Raw genomic sequence first — 24,040 nt, 5'->3', positions numbered from 1 at the left:
AGACACAGATGTAGAGAACGGACTTGAGGACACGGGGAGGGGGAAGGTAAGCTGGGATGAAGTGAGAGAGTGGCATGGACATATATCTACTACCAAATGTAAAACAGATAGCTAGTGGGAAGCAGCCGCATAGCACAGGGAGATCAGCTCGGTGCTTTGTGACCACCTAGAGGGGTGGCATAGGGAGGGTGGGAGGGAGACGCAAGAGGGAGGAGATATGGGGATATATGTATATATATAGCTGATTCACTTTGTTATACAGCAGCAACTAACACACCATTGTAAAGCAATTATACTCCAATAAAGATGTTAAAAAAAAAGAAGCGTTTACTTAGAGGTGTTTTTCACTTGAAATCACCACCCAACTATATAGAAGAGTTTCTTAAACATGTTTGTGAATGTCATTTTTTTAAATACTGGAAGAAAAAAAAGTACTCCATTTTACCTCATGTAGTGTTTAGGCTGTCCTTCAAGGAGCTGATTAAAAAGATGAAAACTGGGGGAGGGGGGGAACTCCTTGGTCCTTTTGCATGTAAAAATATATTAAGAATAAAGTGATTTGCTTAAACTTCTAGCAGCCATATGGAGCTGTGACTGGGGAGAAGCTAGGGAAAGAATGAACTTGACCCTGAGGATGGAATTTCGTATCACTCAGAAGAGTCTGTGACTGGGAGGGAATTACGTTCACTGTTTTTTTCAACACCTTAGTGCTAAGCTAGCCCCTCCTGTGAGCCAGGCCCCTCTACATGCTTCTCGGCCACCAGGGAACAAGTAATTAGTCCAGGTGTTTATAGAGGTGCAACATCAGTGCTGTGGAGGTGGGACATGGGTGACAACAGAAAGGTGTCCGACTGCAAAACAGGGAGTGGTTGAGACTTGAGGAGATCTGGTTTAGTGAATATAACAAGGCCACGCTTCCAATTCTGTCCTGCTCTTTTCTTCCATGGGCTTGGAAAATACTCACAAGGGGAAAAACTTGGCCTGAGTTGTGTATCTGAAGGTTGGTAATGACACGCTTGCAAAAATTAGATCATCCTTATGCACTGGCTGTGGAGGTTCCTGCCAAAACTGTTTATACAAGACACAGGGGTCACTCCGAGGCCCTTGGAACTGAGTTGCCATGGAGATTACTGTGCCAGTGAAGTGTTTACCACTGTGTACAGTGAAAAGTTAAGTCAGGAAATAACATTCACCTTCCTGCATGATAACTGGATAACTGTGTGTCTGAATATGATAATAACAGAGCAATAAGAACTATATTAATCAAAACACTAAATTGACTTCTAATGTTACTCGTTTGGTCATCAACCCCTTCTCCCAACTGCTGCATGATCATATTGGAGGAATATTAAGGTATACAATTTCCCCATTAATTATATCCTTGAAATATGAATAGGTTTTTAGTACTGAAGAATATGATTAATTTGATAAATGACGCAGGACCATCAGTGATGCATTTTGTAATCAGGCATGGGAATGTGTCACAAGAGCCTAATTTAAAGCTAAAATGAAGTTGGCACAATACAGTTAAGTGCAAGGAAATACACTTTGCCGAAAAAATGGAAATAAGATTAGTTTGAAGTAACGGTTATACTTGTAATGCTGGAACTTATATTAATATATGGAGTTAAAATATGTAGAAGTATTTTTGCAATTAATGGTCTTTTTCTCCTTCATGCTCTGGTTTTCAATTTCTACAGATGCTTATAGGATTTAATTACATTGTCTCAACCAAAAGATAGTTTCAGTCCTTATAATAAAGTTTCTTTTTCTTAATTCAGCAAAACCTCAGTTAACTAAGACATTTGGGGGGTAGGGCATTGTGATTATTTTACATAACAAAATTAAAAGCTTTTGTTTCCACTCTTAAATCTTCAGATTTTATCTTTCCTGCCTTCATAGGTGGAGTATATGAAACCTGATTTATTGTGCCTTTTTTCCTTTTTAATTCTGCCTTTGATCTGAAGGTTGAGGTCTTTGTTTATTCAAGTCAATGTTCTAAACATTAAGCCATAGACATGTTTAAGATTCTTTTTGTTTTAATTCCACATATGCATAAAAATATTTTACAGTGACTTATTCCCCTCCCCCACTCCTTTTTCTTAAAAAGTGAGAAGAGCAGAAGCAATCTGCCTATTTGGTATTTTGCTATAGTTTAGAGAAAGTGAGGAAATGTCATTTTTCTCTGGCTGAAGTATAAGCCTTCATACTTCCCACTAAACCTTGTACCCTGAGGCACATTAGACTTTGGATTGTCAATCCTGGTAAGATTTGCAAGAATGGGGGGCAGAGTACACCCGCCTCTGCCGTGGATCTCTGTTACTTACCATCAGTGCGATGCTGGCAAAACCAGCAGCTCCCTGAGCCCCCCATTGTTTTTCCTTATTTGTGAAATTGGAGATTTTTAATGTGTAAAATGTGAAATGGCAGGTGTATATAAAATATGCACATAAAGGAGTTGTTTTTACCGATACTGCCAAAGAAGTTTGAAAATTAGAACTTAATTCAGGAAGTGAGAAGGAATTTTGAAAAGTATGCCCTCATATTCTTTTCCTACAGGAAGATTACTTTTGAAGAACGTGTATTTTTTTCTTTAATGAAAATTATCATCTAACGGACTCCTTACAGATTGAGAAGTACTTAGAAATCAGTAGTCCCTCTGCTGTGTTCTAACAGAAACTTTTCATGACTTTTCTGAGCCTGGTAGAAAGAGAGCTTTCTGCTTTTGTTTGCATAGAGGGGCATGACATTTGCTGTTTGCAGCGAGTTTGTTTATAAATGCACCACGTCTTCCTGCACTTGGAAGCCCACCCTTGGTATGAAGATTCCTTTGACTTGCCATCGCCCTGTAACGGACGGCATATTTTTTTCATATTAATGAACACTGAAACAGAGACTCGCCCACGTTTCATGGAGTCACCCCATCCACTTAAACCATCTTGTAGTGGAAAACTCACCAAAACTATTTCCAATAAAGTGAGAAACTATTAACCCTCACTTTCATATGAAGTGTTAGCACTGAAAAATTACCCAAACCCGGTGCCTGTTTCCTCTCCACACTTAAAAAAATCATGTTTTTGAGAATCAAAGAATTGGTATTATCAGTAGTAAAACCTTACTGGGAGAGCGTGTTGACTCACATCATCCATTCATCCGGTGTTCTTTGAGCACCTGGGCTGGACCCTCATCTCCCAATCCAGTGACAGGAAGCCGCCAGCAGAGAAATAACCCACAGCGCAGAGGTGTGAACACTTGAATGCGTGTTACAACAGAGGGAGAGAACTTTTCTTAACAACAGATCTTCTGGAAAAGTAAACCCATTGCCGCCGCTAGTGGGGGTCAGGAGTGGGGAAGCCTTGCGTGAGTCTTGTCTGCAAGCTGCTCTGTTCCCGCGAACAGAGCTCCTCGAGTAAGCAGTATGTATACGAGCCAGTGGATGCCTGGCAGTGGCTGGATGCCCTCCTTCCGCTTCATCAGTACTTGCCTCTGATTTGGATTTCGCTGGTGCAGCCACACTTATCTGCATTGCTTTGTTAGAAGACAGGAATAGTCTGGAACAGAGAAGAAGCAACTATTACCAGGGTGTATCCACCCAAGGTACACACCCCAAGCAAGCCCTATATCAGTCCTTACACTGTGGAGAACCAGATTGTTGCTGGCTCATTGCAGTGGCTTATATGGTCCACCCATATAAACACGTCTCATAGAAGGTTCTGGTAAACATTGCTATGAAATTTGCTAGTGAGACAGTTTGAAGAACCACATTTCTTCACCCTTAGGCGAGGCAGTCAGACTGGAAGTTGTTAATCGTGTACTCAGTCATGTGCCCAGGTCCCAACAGTCCCCCTGCTTTTAGCCCTAGAGCCTTACAAAAACCACATGTCCAGTATAGCTGGCAGGGGGCATTCACAGGAGGGCAAGCTCTCTGCAGAACTGTGCACAATGTTTATAAAACTTAGCTCTATGTGTGGATGTTTCTTTCTTTATGGCTTGAGAAACCTGAGACTGTTATTAAATTTGCAAATCTCCCAGGTTCTAAATTCCTGCTTTCCTTAAACTCACCCCACAGATAGAAAAATCGAACAATGACAGCAATAAAAGTATGTCCTCCTCATTTTGCTTCCTATGTAGCTGCCAATAAGTTGGCATTAAAATCTAGGTCATAGGAATGTCTTTGAAGACTAGGGCTGAAAATAAGGGAGAAGCTACAATTCCGTGAGTAGAAACAATGAATACTGCCTCCCATTTCCTGGAGTTTTTGTTTCTCATACCAGAACTTTTGCCCTTTAGAAAATTATATCAAGATGGTTAAACTTTAGAATCAGGAGAAATCTTTTTTTCCTCCTATAGTTAATTACTTCCTTAAACCCTCATTGTACAAAGTTTGTAATTTTTTGTTAGCAAACCTTGTGCCTCTTTTGCTTTTGCCTATTTCAATATTTAAATTTAAATCTATTTCATATTAATATTACTGTATATTTTGGGCCTCTCACCTTGTGTTGCGCCTGTGTGTGTCTAGTTCTAAAGAAAGGTGGAAACAGTCTTTACCTCATTTGATCCTTAATATGTAATTCAAAGCTATTTTTAAAAACAATTTGTATATTTTTACAAATTCATGTTTTCTGATTTTATATCCTCATGTCCTTGTTTTTAAGCAGTATTATTAGTGAAAATTCTCCCCGCCCCCGCCTTTCAATTGCATTTAAACAATATACCATTTTAATAATAAAAATTAGTATTTTTATTCTGTATCTCTGTCATTTAGAGCTGAGCTGTTCCAAGGGTGGTCTGTGGCACCTTAGGTCACTCCCCAGTAATTCAGAACCTGCCTTTTAACAAGATTCCCAGGTGAATTTGTGTGCTTAGTAAAGTTTGAGGAGCCCTGATAGGGAGCATCAAAGCCCATTGCAGCGCGCACCTCTTGTATAAGGAAGGAAGACAAGGGACTCGCAGGACCACGGTGTGTGTTAAGTTCATCACATAGGTATCTCATTGAGTCCAATTTTTTTTTTTTTTTTTTTTGGCGGTACGCAGGCCTCTCACTGTTGTGGCCTCTCCCGTTGCGGAGCACAGGCTCCGGACGCGCAGGCTCAGCGGCCGTGGCTCAGGGGCCCAGCTGCTCCGCGGCATGTGGGATCCTCCCGGACCGGGGCACAAACCCGTGTCCCCTGCATCGGCAGGCGGACTGTCAACCACTTGCGCCACCAGGGAAGCCCTATTGAGTCCAATTTTAATCTTAACCTCACAGCCTCCTGGAAGGTGGGTATCCAATACCACCTTGACAGATTTTGCCGTATCCCCATGGCTCCTGCACTCCTAATATTTATTTAGTAATTTTTCTTGCCCTAGAGATAGAATTGCTTTTGAATATAATAAAGTTATCTTAAAAGGGAACTTTGTATCACTACTGTAAAAGTTATTTTAAAAGGGAACTTTTTGTCACTACTACTGAGAAACATAGTTTTTCTTAATGCACTGAAATAAACACATAACTATTCTAAAGCTCTGTGTCTGTCAGAGAGATGTACACCAGACTGCAGGAATCACTGTTCCATGTGGTTATGTAGATTACGAATGAGGATACAGGTAAAGAAAGAAAGGACAAAAGACAAAGTACATCTTAACAATGAGAAACTGACATCAAAACCAGATTAAGATAAGTACTTGCCTGTCCCCTTACATTCCAATACTCTGATGCTCAGTTGGCCCAGAGAAGGAATCAGGCATCTGGAATTTTAAAGCAGCACAGCTGATTCTGATGCATAGTCAGGTGGAGATTTACCCAGCCAGGCCCAGAGAGGAAAAGGGTGTGATCTCAGTGGTAATCCCAGTCAAAAACACTGCTATTCCACAGTTATTTATAACTCAAATTAGTGGCCATTGGAGGGGCTGGGGAGGCTCAGAAATTAATAGTACATTTAAGCTGTTTCATTATAAGGCCCCTTTGGTGGGTTTTCTCAGTTGCATCATGAGCTAGTGTTGCCTCAGAATCACAGACACATCAGATTTTAGAGCTGGAAGAGAGGCACCGTATGTTACTTTTCACTTTCACTGTAAAACATTCAAGTACAAGTAATTTTCTGCAGGCAGACTTGACATGTTACCACTAAAAATTTCAGTTTCCCTAAAATGCCTACAAGTAAAGAAAATGACTTATGTTGAGTTTAATTTTTTTTAAAGCATTCTACAACAAAGTTTTCTATTTTTTAATTTTAGTTAAGGTATAGAAGTAATTTTAGTGAATTCCATGGCCAAGGACAGTACCCACAGTGTGCAATTATGATTGATTTATATTTAAAGCTGGTAAATGAGAGTTAGGTTACCTTGATGTTATAAGAGAGAAATGTACCTGAAGATGAATTAGGTCAGTTGTGGAACAGGTCTTAGGTTTGGGAGGAAAACCATTGGTGTCTCCTCCAGTATCTCGTGAGGTTGTCCTGCAGCCTCTTTTGATGAGGTGGGTAGCAAGGTGGAAAGGAGAGAAGGCAGGGCCTCGGCTTGTGTGCAGGTCCCTTCCAGCGTCACATGTCTTTATTTGAGTCCTGTTACATTAGCTTGTTCTTACAGTTCTGTGTCATCCACAAATTTGGAGATGAAGTCATCTTCTACAGTTTCATTCAAACTGTGAATAAGTCCATCGCACAAGTTGGAGCCAAGAACATAATCACCCTCATGTGGGTGGCCTTCTACCGTGTATAGGTGTGTAGGGTGACTGGCCATCCTGGTATGCCTAAGATTGAGGCGTTTCCTAGGATGTAGGACTTCCAGTGCTAAGGCCAGGACTCGTAGCATGGATGTGTCAGTGGCTGAAGACCATCCTAAGGCACTACCATGCAGCTCCACTTGTCCCTGTTATACACAGCATATGAGAAATGTTCAGTGTCTTTCTGCTGAGCTGGAGGACACTAGAGCCAGGGAGAGTATTTCCTGCCAAGTAAGAAACCCCATCAGAAAATCAACAAGGTTAGTTGGCTTGGCTGATTCTTGGTGAACCTCAATGCCAACTCCTAATGATAAAAGCCCATAAGCCTTCTGTTTCATAACTTATTTTAGAAGTTTTCCAGGTATCATCCTCTGCCTTAACATTGGACATGGCCATAATCGTAGAATTAAATTTGAGATTTTTCGTGTGACACAGTTACCACATTAACTTTAGTGCTTACGTTTATTAGACCAGCTCTCTCTCATAGCATTGTTTTAGGGTCAAGCATGTATCTAAACCCAAACCACTTATTAAAGTCCATGTGATTGAAGGTGCCTTGTTGTATATTTTCATCTTAATTCGTGTTTCAAGCAAACACGCTTACTTGGCTGTTGACACGTTTCCGTCTTTCTTTTCCAATAGTCCTACCCGTCTAATTTCATGGAGTCAATGAAGCCCAACAAGTATGGCGTCATCTACTCCACACCGTTATCTGATAAGTTCTTCCAGACCCCGGAAGGCCTGTCGCATGGGATGCAGATGGAGCCGGTGGACCTCACCGTGAACAAGCGGAGCTCGCCGCCCTCTGCCGGGAACTCTCCGTCCTCCCTGAAGTTCCAGTCCTTGCACCGGAGAGCCTCACCGGGGCTGAGCCTGCCCTCGTCCAGCCCACCGGGGAAGAAGTACTCGCCGCCACCGCCGCCCGGCGTGCAGCCCTTCAGCGTGCCGCTGTCCATGCCGCCTGTGATGGCTGCAGCCCTCTCCCGCCACGGCATCCGGAGCCCCGGCATCCTGCCCGTCATCCAGCCTGTTGTCGTTCAGCCCGTCCCCTTCATGTACACCAGCCACCTCCAGCAGCCGCTCATGGTCTCTCTATCGGACGAGATGGAAAATTCCAGTAGTAGCATGCAAGGTAAATTCCGCCACTCGCCCACACTGCCGCCCCCCTGCTTAGTCCGGACTTGGGTCTTCACCAGATAGTCTGGGTGAGGGAGCAAAGGAGGCAAGGGGCCAAGAGCTGTTGAACTCTGAAAAGGAAATATTCGACTTAGAGTCGGCCTAAAGCATTTGCTTTTTCTTTTTTGTTTTTTAAGCATTGACACTGGAAGATCTCCCAAGGATCAGGCTGTCTGTTAAATGCCATGAAATGATTAGTGTCACTATATACTTGTCAGCTTGGGGATAATAAGAATCTTGACTTTATATTTTTCCTTATTGAATACCAACATGGTTCTAGGTGCAAAAAGGCATTTAAGAAATACCTTTAGGGGCTTCCCTGGTGGCGCAGTGGTTGATCCAGGGGACACAGGTTCGTGCCCCAGTCTGGGAAGATCCCACATGCCGCGGAGCGGCTGGGCCCATGAGCCATGGCCGCTGAGCCTGCGTGTCCGGAGCCTGTGCTCCACAGCGGGAGAGGACACAGCAGTGGGAGGCCCGCGTACCACAAAAAAAAAAAAAAAAAAAAAAAACCTTTAGACCATGTGATAACTAATGGCTATTAAAAGCCACCTTGTTTACTCACTGGTCAGAGGCAGAAGGCTGGGGTAACAAGGAGATAACCAAACGTCATAAGGAAGAAATCCTTTGGGGGTGGATGTCTTAAAAGTCCAGCTTCCTCCAAACGGTGCTTGCTGACAAAGTAATTGTTAGGAGGAACAAGAAGCACCCACCGATTCATTTCTGCTGTCATTTTGCCAAAGGCAAATAGATACACATCAGTGTGGTAGCTAGAAGCCATGCAATAAGCTTTTAAAGGCTGAAATCGGTAAATGGTACATAGAGTAACTTTTCTATTTTTATTTTGTAGTCCCTGTAATTGAATCATATGAGAAGCCTCTATTACAGAAAAAAATTAAAATAGAACCTGGGATCGAACCACAGAGGACAGATTATTATCCTGAAGAAATGTCACCCCCTTTAATGAACTCAGTGTCCCCCCCGCAAGCACTGTTACAAGAGTAAGTATATTGAGGTCTGCCTGGCATTTACGTAGCGGCGTGCATCTCGGAACTGGAATGGAAGCTGGAGCTTCCTGCTCAAGATGTGGTGTGGATTGCCAGCCGGGACTGCCTTGTCGTTCGGGGCAGCCCCTGGGCCAGATGGGAGAATTTCTCCAAAAACTGTGTGCTCTATTACATGTGTTACGTCACGTTCTCAGTGAATTGGTCGCACATGATCTTGCCACTTTACCCCAGAAATCATTTTTATCTTGTTTTTTTCCATCCTTCCAGACTATGGGTATATAATTTTCCCATCATCTTTAGCCCAACATGGATTGAATTTGGTGTTCTAGATATTCTACTTAAGGTTGGATCCTGGAAATGCTTCATGGGATCACGTATCGTCCTTCCCATTGTCAGTTCTCATAAAGTATAGTGTTTCTGTGGTGGGGAATGGCTTTAGTCAGAATTTTCCGGGCCAACCACAAATCCAAGAAAGATACTCCAAAACCAGTCCCATGGCAACAGAAAGCTGACCATGTTGCTCAGAGAAGCTCGGCGTTGAAAGAACTGTTTAGTCTCCTGTCTTTCTAATTGTGAGTGCCCTAGAATGTTCGGTCTGCTTTAGAACCGCCATCCAGTAGGAAGTTTACACTACTGGTTGACATCCAGGCACCTGAAAGGTGGTTTAACTTGCTGTCATGTGACGGTGTCACACACAGTCTAAATAACATCATTACTGGGATTTGTCACTAGAGATGCCCTTGACTTCCACCAGTGATTACACTGGAGGCTGTGTCTGCAGTAGGTACAAACGTGGCCTTCGGATCGAACATCTTGGATCCCAGCTCTGCTCTCCACCGTGTATATGACCTTGGCCTACTCGCTTAATCTTGTTGCCCCTGCTTCCTCTTTATTTTCATTATTGGTTGTAATTATGTTTCTTGTGTTATGGTCTTTACAACATTGGATTTAATGGCCAGCTTCCTAGTACAAAGGAAGTTCAACAGTTTCTGTCTCCTCAGGGTCCCTTCTGTCACCTTCCTCCCCATATAACCTTTTCTCCAGCATTTCTGCCCACTTTTCTCCCTTAACGTAATGAATTCTGTAACAGAATATGAATCCTCTGGTTTTAGAACAGCTATTTTCTGGAACTTAACATGTATTCTGGTTGTATCCGCATTCAACCCAAGTAGGTGCCTTCATAATAGCTCATATATCAATTGTCATTTGCATCAAATCCGTCCGCTTTTTTTGCGGGGGGTGGGGCGGCAGAGGGTTGTCATCTACACTTTGATAGATGAAGAAGAGAATGAATCTTCTTCCACAGCCACATCAGTAGGCAGACTGTCTGATGGTCTTGCACATTATTGCCCTTCACAATTACATAGTGCCTCCGTACCCCCAGAAAGGAACTTTTCCAAGTGTTTTCAAAGGAGTTATTTCATTCTCCCAAAACAAGCAGGTGGGAGTCAGAGCAAACAACTGATGAGCCAAGACATAAATAACTTGCCTGTAATCACACCATTAACAGCAGAGGGGGCCTGGGCTGATCTCCTTCTTCCAGATGAGTGGTCTTCCTGCTATTTTTAGGCCATATCTAGCTGATTGCATCTGCTGCTGCACTAAGGGAAAGGAAAAATAGACTAACCAAAATGGACACATCTTGTAGGCTGAATTACCTTTTTTTTTAGGATGTCAGATGTCTTTGGTGAGGTAACTGGCAACATAGCTTGTACCTGTAATTGTTCCTGCACAGATGATGAAAAAGATGCTATAAAGCCAACTGCCCACATAGCAAGGGATCCATTGACTGAAACGGGGTTATTCCAAAGTCTAGGTTATTATAAATTACAGTGTAACGCATTACGGAAGAATAATTGAAGGCAATATTCTGTGCTCTGAATTATGCTGGAAAGAGAACACCTTTTCTCTTTTCTTGCTTATTTTAAGTAACGTTCTTTTGATGATCTCAAGCTCAGTGGCTTTTAATGATTAATGAGTAATGTGCTTATTCTAATGACCTAAGAATGCATTTTGCCTCTCAGAAAATTGAACCGATTAGCCACAACTGGGACATGTACCCTTCAAGTAACTCTCTCACAGATGTGATTAAGTAATGTCTTGGAGTGTGCCCAGTAGCAGCCCACATAGGAAACCAGCTAGCCAGGAAAGAATCACTGGAAACCAAGCACCTGGTACCATGTCCATGAGGCAGCCCCAATAATATTTGCCTTAGGAAACCCTTCCTTTACAAGGGCGGACTTTAAAATACAGCTTTGAAATCCATTTGTTTGATCATAAAGTTATAGTTTTAGGATTATTTTTAAAGGCACTCAAATGTATATCAGATTTCTTTTGTTATTTACATGTGTGAAAATTTATTTAGAACAAAAAGTTTGAGGATCAGATTTCCCCACTGAGGTGGGAACGTGAAACTGTAGCAGACATAAGAGGGATCAGCTTAACTCAAAACAATGACCAGGTCTCTGATATTTACTAGGTATTCTAACTTCTTGGTTATAATGATCCCAAACAACCTCCTTAAAAATGAGCAGTGAGGAGACCAAGAAGAGTGAGTGAGATCCCAAGATCCTGAACCTCAGCCTGTACCAATATCCGGCTCTTTAGAGATAGACTGCTGACCCCTCTCAGAGTGATGCTGCCTTCCAAGGGAGATGTTGGCTGGAGTAGAGATTTCCTGATCTGGTGTTAGGACATCCCAAAAAAACTCCTCGTGAAATTAAACAACTGTAGGGGCAAAGTTTGCTAATGGGTTTCTGCACCTTGAAATAGTAACAGCTACTGTTTAGCAGATTTGCATCTGGAACAGGTGTTCTTAAGTGTTTTGTGTGCATTACTCACAACAACTTTCTGAGATCGCATTATTATCCCCTTTTACAGAGAAGAAACTGAGGCACGGAGAGCATGAATACCTTGCCGAGGGTTATAGGGACTATGAGAACAGAGCTGGAGCGCACAGCCTTTTAGGGTACCTTTTTTTAGGGTAACATGTTCACAAAATGAGCAACTGAAACAGCAGTCATAACTACTGCACAGAAACCATTAGAATCCCAACCCATAAAATCGAATAACTAGGAGAGACTTCTAAAGTTATCTGGGATTCTCTCCCAGGGTCCCAGAGGCACATGAGATATATTTAACTATTCATTTTTTTTTCCCCTCAACATTTTACTTCCTGAAGTTCTCTTAATGAAGATGAAAATTTTCAGTCAGTGGCATGAAAGTTGAAAGTTTCAAATAAACTGATAAACTTTTCTTTTTATTAAAGGGTCTTAATAATCGAGCTTTATAAAAACTCTCACTTCTCCATTTTCTCTGCTATTTGTTTGTACATTTATATAATTGAAGTTCTTGTTCTCCCCCGCCCACTAGTTCATGTTCATTTTTCCATGTATCTAAACTTTATTCTTTCATATCGTCCCACTAAGCATCAGGGTAGGAAGGTAAAGTGATACTCAAAACTGACAGTTTTCTTTGCTAATCATAAGTGAGAAATTAGTGAAGTCACTCAAGATAAAATGCACCTTTTTATTCTCTTCCTAGTCACTTCTCTGGGTGCTTGAAAAAGTTGTTGATAAGAGACATGTATTTACATTTTTACCAAGATAAAAAAACAAGTTTCATTCGGTGACTCTCTTGATTTTTATGTCTAAATTTTATTATTCTTTATCTCACAAGACTATTTACCCTCATCACATTCTTTTCACCAATCTTTTTTCCCCCATACACTCTTGTATGAAACATTCACATGTTATTTGGAATATCTTAAGAACTTTAGATTCAAATTTAAAAGACAAGTCTTTCATTGCAGTTAGAGGCCAACCGTTGATACATAAGCTTGTAATGTATCAAGTTATTAGTTAGGAGAGCAAATGGATGGATTAGAACTTGTTAATTACATCAATCATTAGGGGAAGCCTGAAAAAACTACAGATTTTTCCTAGCTCTTCCCACCTGCCATTTCTCTCCACCAACTTCCTTTCTGAAAAAGAGAAATTTCATAGTAATGATATGTAACCTGATTTGATTTCAACCCCCCTCCCCCCCTGGAAAGGTGTGCAGGTGCAGGAAGGGGAGTCTGGTTGAGGAGCCAGGAAGGTAGGGAGGATGGCAGGCAGCCAGTGAGGGAGCCGGTGCTGCACCTGGAGCCTGGGTCTTGAGTCCTGAGTGAGGGGCTTCCTCGCCTGACCACTGGCGCTGCCTGAAGTTCTCTCTCAAGGAGGAAAAATAGTGACAGTAAAGGTTTGAGTTTGTGAAGACAGTAGTGCCAATTTTTTTTGTGGGGGGGAGGTAAAAATCAAATGTAAATTGAGCCTCTTTAAGAGATTCAAACTAAATGCCAAAATTATGTAAAGGATAAAATGTAGATACATCCTACAGCGTGGTTGCCTGAGACTTAGGAGTTTGACCTCTTACATCTTCCCCTAAGGAATAATAAATGTGAGAAAACATAGTACAGCGTTCAGCCTAGGACCACAGAATTCTACAAGAAAGCAAATTTCTATTAAGGGAAAGAGACTCTCCTAGCACTTTGCACCTCCCTCTAGTGTAGCCCCTAACCCTTCTTACTGTCATTACTTATCTACATGTCTGTCTCCCCCTAGAGTATGAGCTCCTCCAGGGCAGGAACCCTGTTTTTATTCATCTTTGTGTCCCGGTGCCAAGCACAGTGCCTGGCTCATGGTAGGTGCTCACTCCATGTTTGTTGAATGAATATAGCAGTGCTTCTTGGGTTGATCCGCTAATTTCTTTTTGTTTATTTTGTTGGGTTTTTTGTTTGTTTGTTTTTGCCCAGTGTTGTTAATGCTTTTGGTACCTTGAAGGAAAGGAAGAGCCTTTCACTCACCATTTTGCATTTGGCATCGGCTTTCCTAGGAATCACCCTTCAGTCATCGTGCAGCCCGGGAAGAGACCTTTACCTGTGGAATCTCCAGACACCCAGAGGAAGCGGAGGATACACAGATGTGATTATGATGGATGCAACAAAGTATACACTAAAAGCTCTCACTTGAAAGCACACAGAAGAACACATACAGGTATTGGAAATACAAGACTCGCTTCATCTTTCTTCTTAAGAAGTGCTAACATGGAATGTTAAGACAAATGTTGTAGCTTTCAGAGATTATTGTAATGAAATTTTTTCAGGCATCTTGAAAGTTACCATAGCTGCAGATGTCTCTTGTCAGTTGTGAAAAGTGAAGTTTTCGATAATGATTTGTTTTTATAATAGAATAGATTCAGGGTTATCTATTCAAGGCCCCTTGCAACCACTTGCAGTTCTGTGGTCTCTGTAGTAAGAGAGAGAGAAGGGCATGAAACCTCCACTGGGAACAGAGGGCGAAAGTGCCCTTAACCATGGGCCTGTTTCATCAAAGATGTGGCCTTCATATAGGCTGTCACTTAATAAATGTTGTACATTATCAAATTCACGATGGCAAAAAAAGAAAAATAAAGTTCTTTATACAGAACAAGTAAATGCAGCAGTTTATAGAAATGGAACTCAAATAGAAGACAGTCATCGAAGGAAAGAAAAGTGAAGATATTTGGGTGATTACCGTCTTCTAAAACTGAGGGAACTTGTAGGCTATTGCCTGCCATATTTGTTGTAGGATATTTTCCAGTTTGCCAGGCGTTGCGTATAGAGCGTACAGACAGATCTTATAAAAATTGTTAAATAGGTGAGGAAAACATAAAATTGTCCCCTGTGCTCACGAACATTTTGTAGCAAAACATCTTAAGGAATTCGTACAAAAATGTTTTAAAACCTGATTAATTGCAGTTGGTATTGGTGATTAATGTTTATGGAAAGCCTCATCTGAGCTGACCTCATACTCTTGGATGTGAAATTCTAGTGTAACAGCAATTTCCCTCTCTGTACGTTTCCTTAACTCAGAATGTAGAATATTTGGAGTTTTGTGAGTCATTCTTGTTAGGAACATTTACAAAGGGAAGAATCCGGGGTTTGGAAGAGGAGAGGAAGTAAAGTGTCTGGCAGAGTGGAAGTGAAGGTTTTCCGTGCATCCTGGGAAGGAGGCAAAGGAAGCTGAGGGGATCCAGCCGCATACAGTGTTCTTTGGCTTCCTCACAGTGTTGCCACGGAGAGAGCTGAGGGTGACAGCCTTGCAGTTAGAGGACCACCCAATGGTCAGTGCCAGATAGACTCATGAAAGCCTCCTCAGGGCACGAACGGGACCTGAGAGGTGGATGTTACCAAAGGCCAGCCTAAGAGTAAAAAGACATTGGAAGTGTATATATGTCCATATTTGGGTAACAATTCAGATGTAAGAAAAATAACTCTTAGCATGTGTATTCTGTGCAACAAAGCAGAGAGTATAAATTCTGAATATGTCATTGAAATGCCAAGGAATTACAATCTAGAAAACAAGGGATAGTAAATGGGAATGAATCTGTCATGCCCATTACCCAATATTACTGATTTAAACATGTAAAATTACCGTTAACTGCCTTTTTATTTGTAAAGGCCTTCATACTGCTGTCCTCATGACTTTCCCACAAAGGTCTTCTTTTTCTCACCTGTAAGTTATCGTCACACAGGAGAGGGTTGTAGAAACCTGACTTCTGACAGAGTGGGGAGGAGTTTACTATATTTTCCGTACGTCTGAATTAAAGCATTATACTTAGGCGTTGTTGTTCTTGACTAAACAAAAACTAAAATGTTGAAATCCCTGATGAATATTTGTTGCTAGGGACTTAGGGACTTCACATTTTTAGAAAACTATTAAAAAGAATAAGCAAATCCCATAAACTTTCAGTTTGGACTTCTCTTTGAATGGATAGGGCTGCATGTAGCTAAGCTCCTAAGTAGGTTTATGACTTGGAGGTCAACAAATACGGACCACCGGGTATTAAAAACTTGTTCATTGCCTCCTTTGAGGGCAAAACCAAAATTCTTTGATAGCCCCTCAGAGTGGATTTCAGTGCCATAAATATGCTTTAGGAACTCTTAAAATCCCCCTCCCCCCCTTTTTGGGCAGAAAGCCAATTTCATATTAAGACAATCTGTGTTTCTTATTTGTCGCCTAGTGGTTCAAGGGACAAATGAATGATCCTATCTTGGAAATGATGTTTGTCAAGAGCTTTAGCTCAGAAATATTTACTGTCTTTAATTATTAATATCATTTTGCTCTTAGAAAAAATCAACTCTTTTTTCCCCACCTTTCTGCAGGAGAAAAACCCTACAAATGTACATGGGAAGGATGCACATGGAAATTTGCTCGGTCTGATGAACTCACGAGACATTTCCGAAAACATACTGGAATCAAGCCCTTCCAGTGTCCAGACTGTGACCGCAGCTTCTCCCGCTCCGACCACCTTGCCCTCCATAGGAAACGCCACATGCTCGTTTGAATGCCTCTATCTCCCGCCTCAGCGTGGCTCCCACTCTCCCAGCTCTCTCTCTGTCCTTCCTCCCATTATCTAACTCATCTTTTTACATGTACATTTTAATTTTGATTCAGCTGGTCTGAATCTCTGAATTTATATCATTCAAACTTCCATATGGTCAGTAGTAAATATTCTCTAATCCTCCCTCTCCTTGCCACGGGTCAGACCTAAAGAATGTGAACACTTTTTTTTTTTCTTTTTTTTTTCCGGGGATGCTAAGCAAACCCTTCTTAGAGATACGTTTAATGTACTGCAAGCAAGGGAACATGTAAACTAACATAACCAATTGTTTCTCCATGTAATCCTCAAAAGAATGTCAAAGTAAATGTATTAGAAATACAGTATCCAGCCTGCTAGTCCTTGCCAGAGGCATCCAGACCTCTGTGCTCTGTGATCGAGTTTGGTGCTCCACAGCAAAAAGAAGGGTGGAACCTTTCACAGATTAGCTAGACATGCAACAGGCTTTCAGACTAGTACAGTCAACTCTTCCATTGTCCTTCACAGATCTGGCTTGTCAATTTGGATTTAGCACTTCATCTAAATGTACATCCTTTACCCTCCTTCGTGCCTGCAGCTACTAAGGAGGTCTTTGCCACCAGGGAGGTGAGCCAGAGCTGCTGATTTAGGTGGATGATGTCTGTCCGTTGAGGGGGTGGATGCTGTACTTGCTAGCGTGGAGTCGGAGCAAAGGGGCATGCAGCAGGGGCAGAGCGAGGCGGGCAAAGGAGGAAGCCAGCCATTCCTGCTCGCCTAGGGCTTTTCGGTGACAATTCATCATTTGTTCCGCTGGGCAGTACATTCCCAGAGCTTCAGTCCCTATGCACATTCAGCTGTGCGGAACCCTACTGCAAAGCCAGATACCAATGGGGTTCTCCATGCACCTGTCTCTGTTTCTACAATGTCCTTAATGTGGATTACCAAGCATTGATAGGGATGCCACAAAACTATTTGCTCAGTAATGGGAAAAAATCTTTTGGGTAAGGGTATGAATGGTTTTCTTTAATGGCCTTCTTTTACCCCACCTACTTAACAGCTTTTTTGCAAACAGGGAAATGTTGAGTGGTAATTGTGTTGCCCTATCAAATTAATCATGGAGGCTTCATATGGAGACTTTTCTGTGTGAGCTGTAAAGTGCCAAATTGGCTGTCATCTGTGTACATGACACATATCATAAATAAGCATCTGCTAACGCTTTAGTAGATTCCTTCAGTTTAAGACCTGAGTGACACTATTTGTAAATATAAATAGTTGTGAAGCACACATAGCTTTCTTGGGGGACAGATTTCTGAAAAATCTAGAAAACCACAGTTCAGGGATTCATAAATGTAGCTCAAATTCCCAAATGTTTACTGTTGGAGCTGGCAATCTCCTATCACTATCAAGTATCCTGTCAGAAGAACAAACTGAAAATGACTCGTGTTTATGTTGAAGGTTAATAGCACCATCATTTAGGGGAAGTTTTTCAAAAGCAGGCTTTTGAGCACCATAGTGTAAATGCCAGTAAAAATAATTTATGCGTAGAAATGCCATTGGTCCTAAATTTGAAGAAAGTGGGCGATGGTGGTGTAGTGTGGATGCATTTAAGCAAATGCACCTTCATCCCTCGATAAAGGATGGAGGAGCAGAGAGAAGAATGGAATCCTGAAGATTCATCCCAGCCACAACTCAGGATCCAGCACAACCTTAACTGGGAGGAATACACTGTTCAATTGTTTTTAAGACAGTGCATGAGTGATTCTGGAGGCCTGCGAATTGTGTGGGGAGCTTACTTTGACGGCGCCGTGTTAATACAAGTTAGTTGTAGGGACTGCACACCTAAGAGGTCCCGCTCGTAAGCCCTCGGATCCAACTGAAAGGAGATGTAGTTGAGAAATGCAAAGTAATTTGTTATTGTGGCACTTGGTTTTTCTTTTTTTTTTTTTTTAAGCACGGCAAAATTTGTTTAGAATATTAAAACATCCTTATGAGGCTTTTGTTTTGTTTGCAACTATGACATGAATTGAGGGATAAAAAAAATGGCTCTTGGAAAAGTAGGTATTGTCTGTATTGTAGATGTTTAGTCACATTCATGCCAAAATGTTTATTGCTTGAAATGGTTCTTCCACAACACACCGAAGAATTAAGTTGGGGTGCAAAGAACATTTTTGTTTTAATGGAGATAACCAGTTTGTGTGTGTTCTAACCCATCTTGAAGGTGGGAAAAGGGGCCAGAAAGGATAGAATTGATCTTTGAATAATTAGCTGTGAGTCTAAGTCCAGCTGATAGAAAGCTTCGTGGGTTCTCATGAAATTTGATGTGTATGCTATGGCATATTGACTTTTTTTTTCAGAAAAGCAAGCAAGACCCTGCAAAGACTATTACATTACTATTCAGCTTGCTTAGATTATGCTAACAGTTCATTAACAAAGATACATTTCAACTCTGAAAGAAAAGCAACCCAGGAAGCTATTCTCTGTTCCCATGCTGGTCTGTATACTTTAGTTACCAATTGGCTCTTAACCAAATTTTCCTTTTATATATATATTTGTATTTTACTATGATAGTTGAGAAATTTAGTCTCTTAGTAATTTTTAGCTGTTATTGTGGAAGACCTCCAATACAAGATAAGGTACCCTTGAACGTGTGGTTTTAATGATATGCCATGTTACTATCAATGGTGATTTTAGTTGCAATATTTTAAATTGATGAGAATGATTTGTAAACATGAAGTTAGTGTTGTGTAAATTCTGTTTATTATAGAATTTCTTTGATTATTATCCAAGTGTCATCTTGGGGGAGAAGTCAGAAAAATTAAATCTGTAACCATCATATTTTAGAGTTCTAAAGTGTGAATCTACATCGCAAATGGGCATTAACATTCTAAATCGCCTGGTTTTGAGAATATGTTAGCAGCATAGCTATTATGTTCAACTAAGGAAATGCTAAATATCAGAAGTTTCAAGAGCCTTAGAACAGATTTACAGGGGAACTATATATGAATGTGTATATTTTATTAAACACCCATCTGCACTATCAGTGTTGCACTAATGTGGAATTTGAAAAACTATATTGCTGATACTGTATATCTACACATCATTCCTGATTAGATTGTTTTAAAGACAATCTCAAAGGTCTAAGGTTTTAAAATAATTTGATTGGTTTGAAAATATACAGTCATCTTGAAGGAATTGCTGTCATACATGAAGTTGCTCAGAGTGGCCTTTATTCTCTTGTTGGTCAAGGTTAACAAGTTCTAAATGATTGCAAATTCACTTAAATAATACATTTACAAAGCCATTTTACATGCATTAAACGAGGGCTACAACAATATTATGTTTTACAAATACTAGCACTTTTTTTTTTTTTGCTGTTATGTACTTAGTGTTAGAGGGTCAAAATAATCTTTCTGCTTAGCATCTCTTAAACCATACCTGCAAGTATAGCAGGATTATTACATTTACAGTACTTTAATACTTGTATAAACTATGCAGAAATTTTTAATAAAGTGTAATATATTTTATAAGCTAATAAGACTGAATGGGTAAAGGTTTTTAGCATGCATTAGTATACTTGCAAATACTGAAACATTTTGGTAATCTTTCTTACTAAAGATGTGAATGTTTAATGTTCTTTCTCTGTTTCTACTCGGTAGTCCAATGGGAATTCAGTAATGACATTTTGTCATGTCAAACTGTGAACATAAATTTGTACTGTACAGTCCTCATATACTATATACAGTATGCAATATATGTATTATATACTTGTTAATAAAACCATCAGAATATTACATGTGATCATGTGATTACTATGTATGCAGTGATCACTAGGAACAAAACTTAGCAAAGTAACATGTAAGAGGCCCTTAGAAATTTCAAAGTAAATCACCCTTTGATAGGCAGTCATTAATGGAAGGAAAGAAAAACAGATCTAACTGGAAAATGCACTATATGAGTTAACTCAGCCCTAAAGCTATGTCCCTGGTTTTCTGATAAGTTTTCTAAGTACAAACCATAAACTTGTAGACAACCCAGCATAAACCTACAAATTCACCTAGTGCATTCTTGGAATATTTTATTGTTTATGACCCTACCTGCTTCCAAAAACAATTTTTGGTTTCTTATGTGTAGTACTTTAAGTTTTTAAATAAAGATTAGGATTTGTAGCTTGGGCAGTGGGGAATCAGGAATTAAGGTAAATAATTCTGGTAAATAAGGTAAATAAAAACATGATTTTTCAAGCCTTCAGTAAGCCGTGTCTATGGACACTGCTGTGTCCTTAGCATCACAGGAACAAGTAGTTTCTAGTGGGCATTTAGAGTTCTTGTTTATGACAAAATGTCTACTCTCTTGCTCCACCTAAATGTAATTGAAGCTAAGATACTGGCTTTTTAGGTCTCTCAGCAGCTTCCTCCAGCCAGACTTCATCTTAGCATAACATGAAGTAATGTCTGACTGGCGCTTGTCACCTGACTCAACTTCACAGGTTGGACAGGGGAAGGAGGATGGGGTGGAGGCTGAATTCAGCCTTCTGCGCGCTCTCCATCAGCCTTCTCCAGGGAACTTCTCTGCTTTTATACTGTGATAGTTGACTGCAAGCTCAAAAGGTATTATATGTGACTATGACTTCCTAATGGAATATCACCTTGGATTAGTCCAAATAATTGGCTGTAGTTCTCACTATATTTCATGTATGGGTGGGATGATACTTGCTGATTTCAAAATGAGACCCAGCCTTCTAAGGAAGTACTTTCTTAAAGCTGGATTCTGCCTGAGTGAATGATCAGAATGGTGACAAATATAGATTTTATGAGAAACTAAATTCTTTGCGGTACGCAAGCCTCTCACTGTTGTGGCCTCTCCCGTTGCGGAGCACAGGCTCCGGACGCGCAGGCTCGGCGGCCATGGCTCACGGGCCTAGCCGCTCCGCGGCATGTGGGATCCTCCCGGACCGGGGCACGAACCCATGTCCCCTGCATCGGCAGGCGGACTCTCAACCACTGCGCCACCAGGGAAGCCCAGGAAGTACTTTCTTAAAGCTGGATTCTGCCTGAGTGAGTGATCAGAATGGTGACAAATATAGATTTTATGAGAAACTAAATTCTTTGAGGAATGGTTGAGCAAATTAAGATGTCCAGCACACACACACAAAATACATAATCATTGCCCAATATTTTAAACGCTGTCAGGTCAAAGAAGGGACTAGGAGGCTTGCTGGGGGCAAGTTACCAAGTCTAGTATGCCTTCACGGAAAGAAGTGGCTTTCAGGGATGGGTTGAGATGGTAGTGAAAACACATATCTATAGGTGTCTAAGTTGAACTATTACAGACCAGAGTGACCTGTGTGTATGTACCAGACAACAATGAATTGCCCTTCAAGGGTACATTTATTTTAAGATGTGTAAACCGATCCTGTTACCATTTCCTATATCTGAGCTGATCACAGTCATGGTGGCTGGAATGAGACTGTATATGTAGAGAGTGACCCCCAAGTGAAAATGACATGCCATAATTAGAATTCTCTTTAAACTTACTACTTTGGTGGGGGGCGGTTCTCACCAACTTTAGACATATATATTGCTTTGAGCGCTTCTGTTTGTTCTGTTCCTGGGTTTGCACTCCCCTTGGGTGTCCTGAGTGGTCTGGGTTAAGGATAGAAGACAGCAACTGGATCTGCAGGTTCCTAGACTGTATCTCTCTTTTACACTGAATACAATCAGTGTTTCTTCCTTCTCAAGACCAGTGTATTAGGGTTCTCCGGAGAAACAGAACGAATAGGATATATAGATATAGATTAGGATATATAGATATAGATGATATAGATATAAAGAGATTTTTAATGTGGAATCAGCTCACATGATTAGGGAGGCTGAGAAGTCCCATGATCTGCTATTTACAAGCTAGGAGACCCAGGAAAACCAATGATGTAATTTTAGTCCAAAAGCCTGATAACCAGGGGAGCCAATGGTATAAAGCCCAGTCCAAGGGCGGGAGAAGACCAGCATCCCAACTCATGAAGACAGGAAGCAAAAGGGGCAAATTCCTCCTTCCTACATCTCTTTGATGCAGGCCCTCGGTGAATTGAATGATGCCCACCCACACTGGGGAGACAATCTACTGAGTGCACAGATTCAAATGCTAATCTCATCCAGAAACACCCTCACAGACACACGCCAAAATACTGTTTAATCTAGGCACTCTACAGCCCAGTGAAGTTGACATTAAATTAACCATCACACTCAGGAATTCCAACAGCCCAAGGAATTGGCTTCTAAAGAATTCTGTGTGGCAGAGGAGGGTTTTGAGGACCTTCAAGGCTTACAGATCTGCTCTAGATTTCATCTCCTGCTACAAAGGCCAGCTGCTTCCCTGTAAGTTGCACACCTTCACAGCTATACTCATGCAATCCCCCAACGAAACTAAAATCCCACCACACATTCAAACCAGCATCCTCAGCCCCTACTTTTTGCTCTACACACTTGACCCTGCCTCCTTGAGATCACTCATTACACTCTAATTATTTGTCCAAGACTCTCTTCCCCACCAGAATGAGAAACCCCACAGTCTGGGATGGGACTTCTTCACATCTGTGTCCTCAGCACCACACACACAGTGAATACATCATTAGATAGTGGTTGAAAGAATAGGTGAATCTGAGTTCTAGTCTTAACTTGGGCACTAACATCTTTCTGACCCCTTCATATCAAAGGGACCACCTCTGAAACGTCTCCTGAATTTGTCCTCTCATGTCCATTGCCATCTGCTGCCCCAACTCAGGCCTCTGGGACTATCACAGAAGTCCTCTCACTCTCTCACTTCAATCATCCTCCTCCACACCAGCCACCAGGATTGTCCAGCTGTTTAAAATCCTTCCATGGCCCTCATTGCACCTGAATTGGTTCTTCTAAATTCAGCCCTATTCCCTTTAAAGCCTCATCTATTACCATAAAATTTTTCTTTTTCTTTTTCCCTAAGAACCTTCAAACACTCTCCAGACTCTATGACTTTGATAGTTGCACAAGATATTCAGGGAGATACTCAACAAACTCCTACTCATCTTTCAAAACCCGACTCAAAAGTAACCTTTTCGGGCTTCCCTGATGGCGCAGTGGTTGAGAGTCTGCCTGCCGATGCAGGGGACACGGGTTCGTGCCCCAGTCTAGGAAGATCCCCCATGCCACGGAGCGGCTAGGCCCGTGAGCCATGGCCGCTGAGCCTGCGCGTCCGGAGCCTGTACTCCGCAAAGGGAGAGGCCATAACAGTGAGAGGCCTGCGTACCGTACTGCAAAAAAAAAAGTAACCTTTTCTTTAGGATTTCCTTGGATGAATTCCACTCACACTTTCGATAGTGATATTCTCTCCCTAATTTTTTTCTGTGCCTCCATAACCCTTGTGTTTCCCTCAATTATTTGCATTTATCACTCTGCATTTTTAATTTGCCTGTCTCCTTCCCTCACTAAATTTCAAATCATCCAAAGACTATTCTCTTCCAGATGTCCAATGTCCAATCCCCAGGGCCAGGCACAAATCAGTACTAAGGGAAGGTATGATGAAGGAACAAATGGGTAATAAAAACTAACATTAATTGAGCATTTACTGTATGTGCGGTACCATTCTAAGTACTTTGTGAGTGTTAATTAGTTTACCTCTCAAGACTGTAAGACATGTAATTATTGTCATTACCTTTTTTTTTTTTTCCGGTACAGGGGCCTCTCACTGCTGTGGCCCCTCCCACCGCGGAGCACAGGCTCCGGACGCGCAGGCCCAGCGGCCA

The 24,040-nt window shown here is 41.4% G+C and overlaps 1 protein-coding gene across 3 annotated transcripts in view; it reads left to right on the top strand.

The window, feature by feature from the left end:
* The window catches only part of KLF3 (KLF transcription factor 3), a 36,831-nt gene extending 16,774 nt beyond the window's left edge, over nucleotides 1-20,057 (top strand). For all 3 annotated transcript variants that reach the window (XM_081229854.1, XM_081229853.1, XM_081229852.1), the window contains 4 exons: nucleotides 7,346-7,835; nucleotides 8,730-8,880; nucleotides 13,762-13,922; nucleotides 16,073-20,057. In XM_081229854.1, coding sequence (XP_081085980.1) covers nucleotides 7,346-7,835; nucleotides 8,730-8,880; nucleotides 13,762-13,922; nucleotides 16,073-16,254 — 984 coding nt within the window. In that variant the 3' untranslated portion in view covers nucleotides 16,255-20,057. The remainder of the gene's footprint in view (nucleotides 1-7,345; nucleotides 7,836-8,729; nucleotides 8,881-13,761; nucleotides 13,923-16,072) is intronic.
* Nucleotides 20,058-24,040: the final 3,983 nt, after the last annotated feature.

This window comes from Mesoplodon bidens, assembly GCF_964165515.1.
Source record: "Mesoplodon bidens genome assembly, chromosome: 1".
Lineage (NCBI taxonomy): Eukaryota > Metazoa > Chordata > Mammalia > Artiodactyla > Ziphiidae > Mesoplodon > Mesoplodon bidens.
The sequence above is the reverse complement of the archived record's forward strand: the minus strand, read 5'-3'. Positions and strand labels throughout refer to the sequence as shown.